Source organism: Chiloscyllium punctatum, chromosome 12 (genome assembly GCF_047496795.1).
Source record: "Chiloscyllium punctatum isolate Juve2018m chromosome 12, sChiPun1.3, whole genome shotgun sequence".
Lineage (NCBI taxonomy): Eukaryota > Metazoa > Chordata > Chondrichthyes > Orectolobiformes > Hemiscylliidae > Chiloscyllium > Chiloscyllium punctatum.
Genome location: NC_092750.1, coordinates 40,750,726 through 40,768,187, shown reverse-complemented (window position 1 = coordinate 40,768,187; position 17,462 = coordinate 40,750,726). Strand labels below are relative to the sequence as shown.

Genomic DNA, 17,462 nt, shown 5'->3' with positions numbered 1-17,462 from the left:
CCTACAACAGGACCTATTACAAGCAAAGGAAAATTGGTCAATGTTTCTACAAATAGTTGCCCTGGAGCAATTACAAGTTGAAAGTTCAGATCAACCGATCTTAAGGCCATTTTTTTCATACAGAGGGTGGATCATACGTGGAGTGAAGTGCCAGAGGAAGTGGTAGATGCAGGTACAGATACAACATTTAAAAGACATTCAGACACTTACAAGAATAGGAAAGGTTTTGAGGGATATAGGCCAAACACAGGCCTATGATTTAGTATGGGAAACTTGGCTGCCATGGACAGGTTTGACAGAAGGGTCAGTTTCCATGCTATATGACTTTATGACAGGGTCAAGCTTTAATTGTGATGCTGCTCCATGGCCAAAGTGAGAATGAATAAGGATGCAGTTGATGAAACATGTAGAAAGTTAATAGAAGAGAAGTTCTAAATTGGAGAAAAGCCAATTTTGACGGTATTAGGCAAGAACTTTTGAAAGCTGATTGGAGGCAGATGTTCGCAGGTAAAGGGACGGCTGGAAAATGGGAAGCCTTCAGAAATGAGATAACAAGAATCCCGAGAAAATATATTCCTGTCAGGGTGAAAGGGAAGGCTGGTAGATATAGGGAATGCTGGTGACTAAAGAAATTGAGGGTTTGGTTAAGAAAAAGAAGGAAGCATATGTCAGGTATAGACAGGATAGATCGGTGAATCCTTAGAAGAGTATAAAGAAAGTAGGAGTATACTTAAGAGGGAAATTAGGAGGGCAAAACGGGGACATGAGATAGCTTTGGCAAATAGAATTAAGGAGAATCCATAGAGTTTTTACAAATATATTAAGGACAAAAGGGTAACTAAGGAGAGAATAGGGCCCCTCAAAGATTAGCAAGGCGGCCTTTGTGTGGAGCCACAGAAAATGGGGGAGATACTAAATGAATATTTTGCATCAGCATTCACTGTGGAAAAGGATATGGAAGATATAGACTGTAGGGAAATAGATGGTGACATCATGCAAAATGTCCAGATTACAGAGGAGGAAGTGCTGGATGTCTTGAAACAGTTAAAGGTGGATTAATCCCCAGGACCTGATCAGGTGTACCCGAGAACTCTGTGGGAAGCTACAGAAGTGATTGCTGGGCCTCTTGCTGAGATATTTGTATCAATAGTCACAGGTGAGGTGCCAGAAGACTGGAGGTTGGCAAACGTGCTGCCACTGTTTTAAGAAGGGCGGTAAAGACAAGCCAGGCAACTATAGACCGGTGAGCCTGACCTCGGTGGTGGGCAAGTTGTTGGAAGGAATCCTGAGGGACAGGATGTCCATGTATTTGGAAAGGCAAGGACTGATTCAGGATAGTCAACATGGCTTTGTGCATGGGAAATCATGTCTCACAAACTTGATTGAGTTTTTTGAAGAAGTAACAAAGATGATTGATGAGGGCAGAGCAGTAGATGTGATCTATATGGACTTCAGTTGGGCATTCGACAAGGTTCCCCATGGGAGACTGATTAGCAAGGTTAGATCTCACGGGATACAGGGAGAACTAGCCATTTGGATACAGAACTGGCTCAAAGATAGAAGAAGAGGGTGGTGGTGGAGGGTTGTTTTTCAGACTGGAGGCCTGTGACCAGTGGAGTGCCACAAAGGTCAGTGCTGGGCCCTCTACTTTTTGTCATTTACATAAATGATTTGGATACAAGCATAAGAGGTACAGTTAGTAAGTTTGTAGATGACACCAAAATTGGAGGTGTAGTGGACAGCAAAGAGGGTTACCTCAGATTACAAGAGGATCTGGACCAGATGGGCCATTGGGCTGAGAAGTGGCAGATGGAGTTTAATTCAGATAAATGCGAGGTGCTGCATTTTGGGAAAGCAAATCTTAGCAGGAATGGTACATTTAATGGTAAGGTCCTAGGGAGCATTGCTGAACAAAGAGACCTTGGAGTGCAGGTTCATAGCTCCTTGAAAGTGGAGTTGCAGGTAGATAGGATAGTGAAGGAGGCATTTGGTATGCTTTCCTTTATTGGTCAGAGTATTGAGTACAGGAGTTGGGAAGTCATGTTGCAGCTGTACAGGACATTGGTTAGGCCACTGTTGGAATATTGTGTGCAATTCTGGTCTCCTTCCAATCGGAAAGATGTTGTGAAACTTGAAAGGGTTCAGAAAAGATTTACAAGGATGTTGCCAGGGTTGGAGGATCTGAGCTACAGGGAGAGGCTGAACAGGCTGGGGCTGTTTTCCCTGGAGCATCAGAGGCTGAGGGGTGACCTTATAGAGGTTTACAAAATCATGAGGGGTATGGATAGGATAAATAGACAAAGTCTTTTCCCTGGGTCAGGGAGTTCAGAACTAGAGGGCATAGGTTTAGGGTGAGAGGGGAAAGATATAAAAGAGATCTAAGGGGCAACTTTTTCACGCAGAGGATGGTACGTTTATGGAATGAGCTGCCAGAAGATGTAGTGGAGGCTGGTACAATTGCAACATTTAAGAGGCATTTGGATGGGTTTATGAATAGGAAGGGTTTGGAGGGATATGGGCCGGGTGCTGGCAGGTGGGACTAGATTGGATTCGGATATCTGGTCAGCATGGACGGGTTGGACTGAAGGATCTGTTTCCATGCTGTACATCTCTATGACTCTATGACTAAGAGATTAGACAGAACTTTAAAATCTGTATCAGAAATTCTAACACATCCTATTATATGTCTTCCATTGGCATGAATATAAAGGAATGGTTCAAAGACAAACATTTTCAGCCTGCATTTTGTAGATATGATGTTCAGATTTGGTCTTTGTACAGGAATACAGTCACTCCAGTATGGCTGTTATGGATAAGATCAAGGAAGGATGGCACAGGATTTTATTTGTTGCAAGATCAAAGTTTCTGACTGACAATGGAGCAAAATTGGTTAATGCCAAGTTCAGAAATATATGTAAAAATATAAATGTTATGGTAATGAATACCTCAGCTGAAACCCCTTCCACATTGTGAAACGAATCATGCATTAATTGATGAAATACTGATTGCATCTTGACAAACATCCTGATTTGGCTGGTTCATGTAAATAATCCAGATGATTGTAAAATACAGTCCCTCCAGCTTGGTCTGTGAACAAAATCTGAAATCGCTCTCTGTGATATGTGATCACCCTACCGTGCTGTAAGGTACTGCAATTAGTTCCATTTTCTTCTGCACATTTGATTTCTTTACATGCAGGCATATGGGCTTTCATCATGCTGAGATTGTGGAGATAATTCAACAAACACTGAGGCATTGAATCAAGACCACATGAAACAGAATATAAATCAAAGATTTGATTGAGTATTAAAAAGGTCACAGGGAATAGAAAGGTCCTGGGAAGGTATCAGGTTATGAAGTTCTTATCAAATGTAGCAGTCAAACTGCTTATTCCTCCTGATTAATCTGAATGAGTTACAAAGTCATTGAATCAGAGTATCCCATGGAAGTAAATGAGACACCTTTTCCTGCAAATGCTTATTGTTTTCTGATGATAGTCCTAACAAAAATAAACAAACAGTACTGTGAACAACTGACATATTCTGGTAATTCAATGCTATTACAATTATCCAGATCACTTGAGGCTTTTCCCTACCTGGTTGATACCCTAACTACAAATGTGAAAAAATTGCGATGAGTTTCTATGTTACTGAGGATATTTTGATACCGGTAATAAATTGAATCACAGCAGCCACAATAATCCACAACATTCCAAAACAATCAATAATTCTAAATAAAACAACATACAATGTTCTAAACCAAAAGGTCAATTTGCTCCATCTCCTAATGTTAACAGATTTTTTAAAAGATCTAGGAATTGGATCTGAATGTTCCCCAAAACTAATTAGTTCTTCCTTGGGCCATACTTCATCTGTACCCCAATCATCTTTGGAATTCATCCTCCAGTTTCTGAGATCTAATGTTGATAGACAAACAGACAATCAAATCTCCAGCCATCTTCACAGACAGAGGTAATTAGCAAAATAGAAAAACTGCCCCAACTCATTTCTGTTTAAGACAAAATGAGATTTTACTACAACCGTGTACTTATCAAGGCTCGTGCTATTCCTGTTAGCCTTGAACTTGAAATTCATGTTATTGATTTGAGGAACACTACAGTAGAGCTGGGGCTGTAGCAGGCTAGAACAATTAATTCACAGTAATTCAGTGGATAGATATTTATCGGTTTCTCTTGCCTTAGTCAATCGACTGGCCAGCAGCCTTCTCTGCAGGTACCATTTAGAATTCCCAGCTGGGAATTCTTTGGAAGCATGTCTTGGTGACCACCAGCGTGAGTCCTTTCTCTTCTGACTGTAAGACGTGCTTGGCCTTTATGTGGAATCTTCCCACAACAATATATCATAGTAATGTTACTTTAGTGCCTTTTATATTGCAATGTTTTAAAGAGCATCATGTTTAAGTCAGGTGATTGCTATTAAAATTGGAAAACATAGCAACCACCACACATATGCCCCATAAATAATCAGATGAGTTGTTTTGTGAAATAACTGTGCAGAGGCCGGGTCCCATCACTATTTATTTGTGCACAGAACACTGACTGTGGCCAGCCAGCTTGGAGTCAATCCTCAACTGAGAAGGTTCTAATCTCCTGGTCTTACATTGTTTTTCCATCATGAAGTCATCTGTTATTGTATCAATGCACAATACAGTGGCTATACACAGCCAGCATAGAGTCCATCCTTCAAATTGATGAAATTCCTGGTTATATGCGTTTTTTCCCCTTTCTCTTGTAAAATCATAATTCTTTCCACAAAATACAAGGAATTACAATATTATTTACAATTGCATCACTAGACGAATGCAGTTTGCTTGCATTTCCTGCATAGGCATTTCAGAGCGGGGTCTGCACACAGCGCTTTCAGCCTACACACAGGACTTACACACAAAAGCACAGCGTACACACTGAAATGATGACACTAAGGTCAGGTCCCATCACCAAGTCATCTTTTTTAACTGGTGCACAGTACACTGGCTGTGGTCAGCCAGCCCCAAGTCAGTCCTCAACTGAGGACATTCTAATCTCCTGGTTATATTCGTAAGCCAAGGCTTTCCTGATTGGCCCAGGTTAACAACCCCAATCAAGAACCTCATAGTTAATGAATTCAACCTGGTCCCATCACGACACTTCACTTCTTTGAGGAATGAACATAAAAAGGCTTCACTTTCAGATAATGGCAAATAAGATCCATCTTCTAAAGAAAACAAGGTCTTGGTTTATCGTCTCATTCTGAATTGTTGGAACAAACAGATGGAACTTTGACCGAATGAGAATCTGTACTGCAGTTTGAATTACTGGATCCACAAACTTTTAGCTCCAAGGTGAGATTATTTCCAACTGATCCTGGTTTGACAAGCCAATATTAGGGCCAGTATGGATGTTCGTGGGAGTAAATCTGCAATTATCACCCTTGTGCAGAAACATAGAAGCTGCAACATTGTGAGACACTTGTCAGCATGGATGGTAGAATTTAAATATGACAAAAATATTGCTTCATTTCATGGCCTGTAAATCAGTCAACAGTGTGTTAACTGCCCTGTACCTCTCCTTTCTTAGAACAATTGCCAGATCATATACTCTATCAGGTTGATCTGACCTCGTCCCATTTCCCGTCATTTGACCCATATCTCGCTAAACCCTTGCTATTCATGTACCCATCCAGGTGCCTTTTAAATGCTGTAATTGTAGCCACCTCCACCATTTCCTCTGGCAGCCCGTTCCAAACACGCACCACCCTTTCTGTGAAAAGGTTACCCCTCAGATACTTTTTAAATCTTTCCTCTCTCAGCGTAAACCTATGCCTTCTAGTTGTTATGGACCAGGCCAGACCCCTCAAAACATTTCAAGAAGGTAGCTTACACCCTAACTTTGCTAGTTGTTTTAAGCAGGTATAAAGTGGATATTCCAGGAGAGGATCAGCTGGTCAAACCACTTAGTTTTAAACAAAACAGAATTTATTTACAAGATTAGTGAATGAAACACAAGCAACAGAAAACAGAATACCGAATAATTTAACCTCTTCGAAAACCCAACAGATCATCCCAACTTAATGATGCTGTTCCAAATACTTGCAACATTTCCCATAAACACCTCTTGGCACAAAAGGTAAAATCAAACACAAGTTCTTACAGGATAGAAGTCAGATGGAGACAGTACCAGCCTGGACCTGCTTCTCTGGGTCCTGCTGCCTTTGTTCACACAACCTGCTAAAACCAAACCAAACCAAACCAGAGAAAAGCTGAGCTGGGAGAAGTGGCCCCTTTCATTGTACAAGTGTATTTTTAAACTTGAAAGCCTTCTGCCTGAAGGCTTAGCCCTATTATCAACTTAGCCCTAAAGCCCTACACTTCTGACTTTTTAGAATCTGTGTCATTTATGACGTCTCTTAAAAAAAAAACAAGGACACCATATCCTGGTTAAAGCAGCACTTTTGGACTCCACTGCCCTATGGAAAAGACCTTGGCTATCCATGCACCTCATGATTTTATAAGTTTCTATGAAGTCACCCTTAGCTTTTGATGCTCCAGGTAAAAAAAAAGCCCTAGCCTATCCAGCCTCTCTATAGCTCAAACTGTCCGGTCCCGGCAACATCCTTGTAAATCTTTTCTGCACCCTCTCAAGTTTAATAACATTCTTCCAATAGAAGGTCAACTAGGATTGTATGCAGTATTCCAAAAGTGGCCTAACCAATATCCTGTCCAGCCACAACATAACATCTACTCAATGTTATGACAAACAAGGCAAGTGAGCCAAATGTCGTCTTCTGGCTCTGACCTTTGAAGAAGTTCATATCTCAAACTCCAGAAACCAGACTTTGAATTCTCAATTTTCATTTGCACGAGTTGGGAAACTTATACAAACCATCTTTTTCTGATCTGATGGAACTGAAATTAAATTTGGTTCACCTGGTTAGTAGTCGGTCCCAATCTTCAACAAATAAAACAGGCAAAGAAAGGAAACTGCAAGATAGCTATGTCCCATTTTGCAAAATCAAGAAAAATTTCTTTCTCTGTTGTTTTCTTTAAAGGATGCTCTATCATCTGTCATTTTAAGTATTTAATCTCTCGCCTGCTGTTTAATGAATTCCAGAATGAAAAATCAAATGACATGGAAATGAAGCATGTGTCTTGACTCATCAAATTTATAGTCCTGTTTAAGTATATTTAATTTTTGGTGGTGATTTCATCTCAGATTGAATGAGCTTGGAATGAGAATGCCAGCTCAGTGCAGGAAGCTGGATGCAGGAGGCTGGGAATGATAATGTTGTCTGAACTCTAGCCACCTCAGAGCATAGAGAACAGATGATATCTCATCAGAGAGAGAGAGAGAGAGAGAGAGAGAGAGAGAGAGAGAGAGAGAGAGAGAGAGAGAGAGAGAGAGAGAGAGAGAAAGAAAGAGAGAATGTAGACAGTTTTTTGTTGTTGCACTGTGAAATTCAGGAATAGTGGTGAGTGGATAAGAGTGGCAATAAGCCAGAAAGAGAAATGGTGTTTTGCTGTGAATCCCAGTGAGACATCTTGGGTGATACAGTGGCTCAGTTGTTAACACTACTGCTTCACAGCATCAGGGACCTGAGTTCAATTCCAGTCTTGACTGACTGTGTGTGGAGTATGCATATTCTCCTATGTCTGTGTGGGTTTCCTCCCACAGTTCAAAGACGTATGGGTTAGGTGGATTGGCCATGTTAAATTGCCCTGTAGACTGCAGGCTAGGTGGATCAGCCATGGTAAATGTGGGTTTATGGGGTCAGAGTGGGATGTTCTTTGGTGGGTTGGTGCAGACTTGATGGGCTGAATGGCCACTTTCTGCACTCTGGGAAATCTATGATTTTTCCAGCTTCAGGGGTAGAATTGATCATTTTAATTGAAGGGTGTGGGGTGCGGGTTTGGGATGTCATGTGTGACTTAAGTGGGATAAAAATAGATTATTCTGGGGGCACTTGAATGGTTGTTTCTGTGAGTTTTAAAAAAGATACTTCACTAATTTTTTTTATGACTAACATTTTCCTTCAACACGTTTTGTGTTTGTAAAGATGAGTTACTTATTTTTTGTCTCTTGGGTTTTTTTCTTGCTTATGTTTTGATTCAATGGTTATTATTCTATAACTTAGGTGATCTTGACATTTGACACAGTGACTGTATGTCATTACCTTTTGTACCATGCTCTATTTTTAGTATGTAATAACCAATATATGCCACATCATTGCCCTCCACACCAAGATTTTTTTTGATAAGGTCATTAATGGCCAGGTCTATGGGACTGACCACTGCCTGGGGTTATGCAGTTGCCTGATCTTCAAAACTGCTCTCTGAATAAGACCATAAGACAGAGGAGCAGAAATTGGGCCATTCAGCCCATTGAGTCTGAATCACCATTCAATCATTTCTGATTAGTTTCTCAACCCCATTCTCCCACTTTCTCCCTGTAATCCTTGATTCCCTTGATACACAAGAAACTATCTATCTCAGTCTTAAGTATACTCAATGATCTGCCTCCAAAGCCTTCTGTGACAATGGATTCCATGGATCCATCACTCTCTAGCTGAAGAAGTTTCTCCTTATCTCTGTTCTAAAAGGTCTTCCCTTTACTATAAGGCTATGCCCTCAGCTCCTAATCTCTCCTACCAATGGAAACGTCTTTCCAACATCTTCCCTGTGTCCAGGCCATTCAGTATTCTGTATGCTTCAATTGGATCCCCCCCCCATTCATCTAAATTCCATCGAGTATAAACCAAGAGTCCTCAAATGTTCCTCATGTTAAGCTTTTCATTCCTGGGACCATTCTTGTGAGCCTCCTCTGAAGACGCTCCGGGGCAGTACATTCTTCCTGAGATATGGGGCCCAAAACTGCGCAGAATACTCCAAATGTGGTCTGACTAGAGCTTTAGAGCCTCGGACGTACATCCCTGCTTTTATATTCAGGTCCTCTTAAAATAAATGCCTTTGTTGCATTTGCCTTCGTAACTACTGACTCAACCTGCAAGTTTACCTTGAGAGAATCCTGGACTAGAACTCCCAAGACTCTTTGCACTTCAGACTTCTGAATTTTCTCCCCATTTAGAAAATAGCCTACACCTCTATTCTTCCTACTAAGGTGCATGACCTCACACTTCCCCATGTTGTAGTCTATCTGCCATTTCTTAGTCCACTCTCCTAACCTGTCCAAATCCTTCTGCAGCTTCCCTGGCCCCTCAATGCTACCTGTCCCTCTACCTATCTTTGTATCAGAGACACAATGTCAGAGATCTGGGGTATTTCTTCCCTCTGGTTTCTACAGCTGCAGAGCCATGACAGTGATTTGTTCATCACATTGTGCTCTCAAATTAAGTCTAGAGAGAGCACCACAGACAAAATCTTTGAACTAGTGGAGGGTGCAGGTGAAAGCCTTGCCAGTAACTCCTGTGAGGAGTACGTGGTTTCCTCCTCAGAGGTAGGGATGAAGATTAATGTCTCTAACACTGGTCTTTTCTTAGCAGGGGTTTGATATGTGCTGTTAGTGCCTGCTTCAGAGAAGGAATTTGTTATGTAAGAGGAGGAGAATCTTGTGCAGGTTAAGAATGAGATAGACTGAAGAGAATGGGGGAGCAGTGACGCACAGACAATAAAATTAAGTTGGCCAAGTTCCATGGAAATTTCCCCAACCCACACAAGTAGTCATGCTTTTCTTGGGCCAAATCTGTGACCTCTTCTGCATGTGGCATGAGGAGGAGCCTTATGTCTGCTGCCACTTTGCCAGTGTTGGCAGACCAGAACGATGAATCTCACTTGAAAAAAAAACATTTTGCCTAAAAATAGGAAACTTCAATCCCAAGACTTTTTCAAACCAGGCATTTATACCACTTGTCAACATCAGGTTTTAATCCTTCAAAATACCTTCAGTATTATTGCATGACAAAATCCGCATAAAAATTCTCTGGTTCATTTTCTTTTGCCCAAGTACATCAGAAAGCCATTGCAAAATCTGGTCCCCAACACTCAAGAGAACACTTCAGAAAGTTAGAATAAGAAGTTTACACGCCAGCAGCATTGACTGTTACTTTTAAGTCTGACATCTTTTTGGCTGCTATCCTGAGACTCAGCTAGTGAGTAATTGCCTGGTTTAGGAATAGTATGGCCATTAACTTCATGAATAATATTAAGAATGAACTTTGCCTCTAAATAAGTGAAGATTTGACAGTTGTTTAATCAAGCACAGCAAGTATAAAGCATGAAATGGCAAGTCAGATTTATAAAAGAGAAGAATACAGTCCATGTTAAGAAAAGGTCAAGTTCAATTTGTGATTATAAATAGTACAAGTCAAGCATTATAGTTGAAGTACTTCTTGATGCAATAAGTCTGCTCTTCACGTTTACAGTAAGAGATATTTATATAATATTACATTTATAAGATAGATATAACATTCCATAAATACACTGTTTCCATTCCTATAAATGCACATGCTTTCTTAGATTATTTTATTTGTTATGCTAACCTTTTATTGATATTGGGCTCGAAATTGATTGAAATATGGGCATGCCATTCACTCCCTTGAGTCTCATCAATTGCAGTCCAATGGAAAAGTATCTTAAAATAGGGCTTAGGCTCTTAATTAGCAAAGGTCCTAATGCTCATTCACAGCTAATGCAGGAAGTGCCTCTGTAACACTGAGGAAATATTTCTGCTGTTGATTCAGGCAAGAATCACCCCATTTAACAGGATTAAATAGTTTTGTTCAGAATGCAGTGATACTTAGTAATCTGCCAGTGCTGAGTTTTCTTCAGAGCAAAAACAAATGATCCAGCAATAATATTTTTCAAAGTTTTGTGCTCCATCATTGGACACTTAAAGGTAAACATAATAAATGACATGGCAAATCAGTCAGGTAGAGAAGCACTGACAATTAGATCAGACAGTGACAGAAATTCACTCTGCTTAGCTCTTAAGTGGGCAAGTGCTAATCAGAACAGCGAGTACCACAGAAGAGGGAAATAGAGTGGAGAATTAGTGATCTCATAAAAAGCAATTGTGAATTTTAGTTCCTACACTATTTGTTGCCAATTAAATTTACACTTCAATTTTTTTCCTTAAAGTTGTTTTTTTAATGCAATTGCTCTTCACCACATTTATCCTCTTAGCTATTTGGTGCACCTGGCTTTATTTGCATTGTAAAATAAATGGGATGTGTAGTCATTGCTGTGAATACTATCTAACAGTGAAACAAAAATGTATTTTCTTAAGAATAATACTTCAATAATCTGAATATATTTGGCTACAGAATTTAAAGATTGATGATACTGATATTTTTCTAAATGTTGACAGATTATGGCTCGGATTAGTGAGTCACAAAATAGGTACATAGTTTATTCCTTTTGCTTTCACCTTTACTAAGAATGGTGAAGACGCCAATAGCTGATTTGAGTTTATCACTACAAAGTATGTTCTGATTTTAAAAGGGAGTTGAGCATCACCAATAAAAACTAAACTATGCATTCTGAAAAGAATTAGAATAACATGTCAGCCATGCAAAGAGGCACAAATGTAAGATTTGAATATTCATTTTTTTTACTAAGTGAAAAATTCAGATACCTGAAGTTACTAGATACTTCTTATATCAAAATCTATTACAAACAGCATTTTCAAAGTGAATCAGCCATACCTGATTATTATTTTAAAATAAAACATTCAGAATACAAATTTCAACATAAATAAAATAGCTGACATAATTAGATTATAACAAATTTTGGATACTCACTAGTCCGTGGTTATCTGGTAACATGACAATAATCTGTGCATTATGGTCCCAAATCATTCGCCAAAAGTCCTTTGTGGTGTGAGGCAAGGGGTGCTGGGTAATAATAAATTCATTACTTCTGTAATAGCCCTGTAAAAATTAAGAAAACACTTTAATTAGTGTTGTCTATGTGATGATTAGTAGCACAGTGAAAAATGAGAAAATTAAACATGGCACATTCCTCCAAGCTCTTCTGAGAAATCAGAGCATCGCTCGGTTCTGTTTAACATTTTCTAACAATTATTTTTGCTCTAACATTAAGAAAATCACAATGCCCAGACAACATTTGTATACTGTATACATGGAAGAGGTCATTCAACCTAGAATGCCTTTGCTGGCTTTTTGTAAGAGCTAAGTAGTCACACTCTCTTATTTTTGCCCCAGAGCTCTGCAGATTTCTCCTTTTCAAGTGCCTATCAAATTCCTTTTTAAAAGTTAATAATCAATGTACAGAGTAAAAACTGAGTCTGTGGAAGGAAATTATATATACAAAGAAAAGAACCAGCAAGTTTGTAAATCCTTTCATGTTTTCAAGACATCATTGAGCATTTCATGACCAATTAAATACTTTGAATTACAGTCACTAGTGCAATGATAAAAATGCAGCAACCAATTGGCACTCAGCCAAATCGTACAAACTGAGGTAAATTCCCAAAAAGTATTTCAATCATATTGATTGAGGGATAAATCAAATAATAATAGAATCTTATACTTCAGAAGCAAGCCATTTGGCCTGTTGTACTTTGCCAGCTCTTAAAAGGAGCTGTCCAGTTAATCCCATCTTTTTCTCTGTAACCTTGAAAATTAGTCCTCTTCAAGTGCATGTCCAATGCCTTTACAAAATTCCTATGGACTCTGCCGCCACCAGTGTTTCATGCAGTGCATTCCAGACATTACAGATGTAATGAAAAAATGTATTTTCATTTCCCCATTGTATTGATTTGCTGATTATTTTAAACCTACCACTTCTGGTTCCCAACACACTTGCTAAAGGTAACAGTTTCATCCTTGTTCTGTTAAAACCCTCCATAGTCTTGCATATCTCTATTGATACATTTTCTCCTAACCATCTTTATTTTGAGGAGAAATACATTTCAGTTTCCAATTTCTCCATAGTTATGCTCTTCTTCAGATAATTCTTCTCTGTAACCCCTCTGAGGCCTTGAAATCTTTCTTAAATGATGGCACCCAGCATTATACAAAATGAAAACAGAAATTGCTTGAGAAACTCTGAGGAGAAATGCTGCCAGACCTGCTGAGTTTCTCAAGCAATTTCTATTTTTGTTTCAGATTTCCAGTATCTGTAGTTTCTTTGTTTTATCATACAAAATAATCTAGCCAAAGCCTAATTGATGATTTGTGAACTATAACCATGGCTTGTTGTTTTAATTCAATGCCCCTATTTATAGACATAAATGTCACATGCTTTATTTGATGCCTAACCAAGGCATCTCACACATCAGTTTCCAAACTTTCCAGATAACTATCTAACCGATCAAATGACTGACCATCCTGACATAAGAATCTGTTACCATTCCTTTCGTGTCACTGGGACTCCTGATTTACTACCATTGTGGAGTAAGTTTACCAAGAAGTTCAAGAAGGCAACTCACCGCTATCTCCTCAAAGGAAACTAGGGAGGGACAATAAATGCAGGCCCAGCAAGCAATGCCGAAATCCCATAATGCATTTTTTAAAAATTGCCATGCTAACGAGGATTTGAGAATGTATACCCCAGATCACTCTGTTCTTTCAACTACCCCTCTTAAAACAGAATACTTTTCTCCAATCAGAAAAACATCCATCACCGTAAACACTGCCTCTATCCTTTAATCATTGTGCACCCAAGTTACCATTGTCTGATTAATACCATCTGCTTTTATTTTCAATAAAGTCCTTTTAAACACCTTCCAAAATACTTCTGTTAATCCAAAAATGCATTTACTCCATTACATTCATCAACCATCTGTTATTTTATCTCAGAACTTAATCTTATTATATCATCATGATATGCCTTGAAAAATCCTTGTCATTGACCTTACTTAATGTAAGCTTCCCAAGTGAGAATTAATTTTGTTCCTTGTCTCAAATTGTTTTTCCATCATTGATATTTGACTAATCTATGGTAGTTACCAGGTTTAAACCACTCTTCTTATTTGAAACAGGTGTAATATTTGCAATCCTTCAGTACTCCAGCAGCACTCCCATGCTCAAGGAGAATTGAAAGGTTGTTAGGATATCAGCTACCTCCTCTTTAGCTTTCGTCAGATATACAGCAATGCACAAAGGCTTCTTCAACCGCAACTGCAAAACCCACAATTCCAACAAACTAAGAGGACAAGTACATAATTTCATGCTCCTTAAAAGTCACACACCAATTCTATATGCATATGTATTGCCATTTTTTCTTTGTCATTGTGTTAAAATCCTGGAACTCCCTACTTACCAGCATGTGGGAATACTTTCACCACATAGACTGCAATGGTTCAAGAAGGTAGCTCATCACCAGCTTCTCAAGGACAATTAAAGATGGACAACAAGTACTTGCCATGACAATATATCCCATAAACTAATAATTTTCAAGGAAAGGTTAGCCAGGAAATTAGGAAAACACCTTTGCTCTTTATGCAAGAGTGTTACTTTGTTTTAAATCTATCTGTCTTACTGATAGCTTAATGTCATATTCCAGAGGCAGCATCTACAACAGTGCAGTAACACTCAGCACTGTACTGAAGTACCAATCTAGATTATTAACTCAACTCTTTGGAGTTGCATTTAAACTGACAAACTCTTCACTTGGAGTGAAAGTTACCACATTCTAAAACAGAACAAAGTCAAGTGCACAAAGTCATGATCATTTCTTATTTACAACAAAGCTTCTACAGTTCAACTTAATATCTAAACATAAAGTGGCTGGATTACTGGGAGATCAATTTGTGAATATATAGAATCACAGATCATGGAAACCCTACATGCAGATAGAAGCCATTCAGCCCATTGAGTCTGCATCGACCCTCTGAAGATTATCCCACCCAGACCTAATACTGAGCCCTAACCCCACATTTACCATGGCTAATCTACCTGCTCTGCACATCCCTGGACACTACAGGGGAATACAGTATGGCCAATCCACCTAACCCACACAAGCAAAATGTATTACAGTTTGATAACACTTCTGTGAATCTCTGGATGTTGGTTGACTACATGTACACTCTCAGAGACTGTGCCCTTTACTATTGTACTTAGCATCTACTGTCCATAGTTCATTCTAATTTTAAAGCAAAGCTTTCTCACAGTAGTGTTCTTTGTCTATATTTAAAAGTATTTTAATCAAACTGCTTGATGTGATATCGCAAACCCACTCAGTAGGTGGAACTTGAACCTAGGCCTTCTGGATCCAGAGATGGACAAACAGGACAAACGGGAGGCTGGAAGAACACAGCAAGTCAGGCAGCATCACGAGGTCTTCAGGTCTGGGGGTGGGTATAAGGGGAACTGCAGATATTGGGGGTAACAGGGCAGGGTGGTGAAGTGGGGATAGGTGAAGACCTTCTGGATCTAGAGGCAAGGCTACACCACAGTGCCAGAAAAGACCCCAAGAATTGACTAAGACTCGGACAGGTTTTTGTAAAGACTGGTGGATGTAGTGGGTTCAATTACAATGTTTAAAAGACATTTGGATAGATACATGAATAGGAAGGATTTAGAGGGATATGGGCCAGGAGGAGGCACGTGGGACTAGTTTAGATTGGGGTTATTTTTGGCATGGACTGGTTGGACCAAAGGGTCTGTTTCTGTGCTGTACGACTCTATGACTCAATTGATACATGTATATGGCGCAGTGTGCTCATAATGTGTAGATTATTTAAAAGGGTTATTTATGTTTTCATAATTATAAGTTACTAAATTCAGCTCTCTCATGTAGTGTCTATGTCTCCTTTTACGTTTGTCTCTCCTCTGCTTAACTCTGTTCTCTTCTGATGTCAAAGTAACATAATCAGTGCCATTATCATTATTTCCATATTCCATTATACTACAATTAACATCAGGTACAGCTCTTGACAGAAAAATAAGCCACTTTTACTTTCAATATTATATTTAGATTGCAGCTTTAAATTTTTATTAACCTACCTCAGTAATACAATGATTAGTGCTCATAACTTACCATTATGTAGGAGGCATTAATGTAGTCAGTTCCTTTTGTTCCAGGTAATGGTGCAAGGCCTACTCGAGCTCGTTCAGCTGAAAGATAGAATACAATCACAACATTTTTGATGGAAACAGATTGTTAAAAATAAATACATGCTTACATGATCTACTGAGAAAGTAAAGTAACATGTAAAAAGGAGATAATTTTATTAGCTCCCAGAAAGCATGCTGGGAGGTGTGTGCAAGAGGGCAAAGAAATCAGCTGAGATGGTGTGGATGGCATTTGACAAGTCAGGGCAGCCCTAAGTAGCCAAATAAGGTATTTTATCCATATTAGGTGTACAAATCACCAAGTGGGGAGGCTACTACATGTTTGCTGACTGCCTCGTTATAGGTTCAGGATTACAGCACCCTCTGGCCCATACAGGAAAACTTTGGGAGGGGATTTTCATTCCTCAAAGAGATGGGAAACCCAAATGCAGGCTGTTCATTGCCTGCAGCATGCACAACTGGCTGGGGCTCCCATAACTGGCCAAGTGGGGTAACGTTCCCCCACCCGACTTTCTAACTGGTGGACAGGACCACTGTCATTCCCTGAAATTCTGGCCAAGGTAATGTACAATAAAATTAAACTTGTAGCCACCAATTCTGCCAAATCTAAAATTGACTTTTTCAGCATGGTTATATGCCAATATTTAGCATAAGCAATGTGAGTTCATTGTTGTATTCACTAAAACAGAAGTTATCTTACATGGCACAACTGAGGAGTTTCTGTTCTTCTCTTTATTACATTCTTTCTGGGCACTGAAGCACTCTATAAATTTTGCATTACACTGAGTTACCAACTGTAAAAAAAAATAGAATTCATTGGAGAATCAGTAGAGAGAATCAACACTTATAGAACTCAATAGCAGATTTATCAAAAATTAAGAATTGTTAAAATTTACAATATTCTAAGAATACCTGTATATTGCAATATAACACGAATGAGAAATAGACATTGAAGTTAACATGAGACTATTCAGGCAATGTCTGGTACAGATGTCATTTCTCACTGATGCAATTGTGCATGTGCACATTGACATACCCCAACAGTGATAAGTGTTAATAATGGAATTCAGAACTTTTAGACCTGAATGACTCCAATGGCACATTGTGGGTGAGTCATAAGGCTCAGTGGAAGGTGGGGGCAGGACATTTGCAGAGGGCAGACATGCTAGCCATCTTGTCTCCCACATGTGTTTGTTCTGTGTCGCTACACAGGAGCAAGGTTGCAGATTCTTACAGTGGCCTGTCGCAGCCAGCTGTAAGAGGCTGTGTTTGTGCATTCCCAGTAACAACTTTAGTGTTTGGAATAGATGCTCTAGAATATTATTTCTGTCCTAAAATGATAAATATTTAATGCTAGAAGAAATTCTACACTCTATATTCTAACAGACTTAGAAGTAATCTTTCCACCAGAATTGTTTAAGTGCTGCTGTAGTCAATTGTTCAATATTCCCAAGTAATGAAACTGGATTTGCA

General features: G+C 39.2%; 1 protein-coding gene across 2 annotated transcripts in view; it reads right to left on the bottom strand.

Annotated features, from left to right (window-relative positions):
- LOC140483808 (receptor-type tyrosine-protein phosphatase gamma-like) overlaps positions 1-17,462 on the bottom strand; it is a 706,675-nt gene that overhangs the window by 15,072 nt on the left and 674,141 nt on the right. For both annotated transcript variants that reach the window (XM_072582431.1, XM_072582432.1), the window contains 3 exons: positions 16,690-16,783; positions 15,955-16,031; positions 11,751-11,879 (listed from right to left, as the gene is read on the bottom strand). In XM_072582431.1, the coding sequence (XP_072438532.1) occupies positions 11,751-11,879; positions 15,955-16,031; positions 16,690-16,783 (300 nt within the window). The remainder of the gene's footprint in view (positions 1-11,750; positions 11,880-15,954; positions 16,032-16,689; positions 16,784-17,462) is intronic.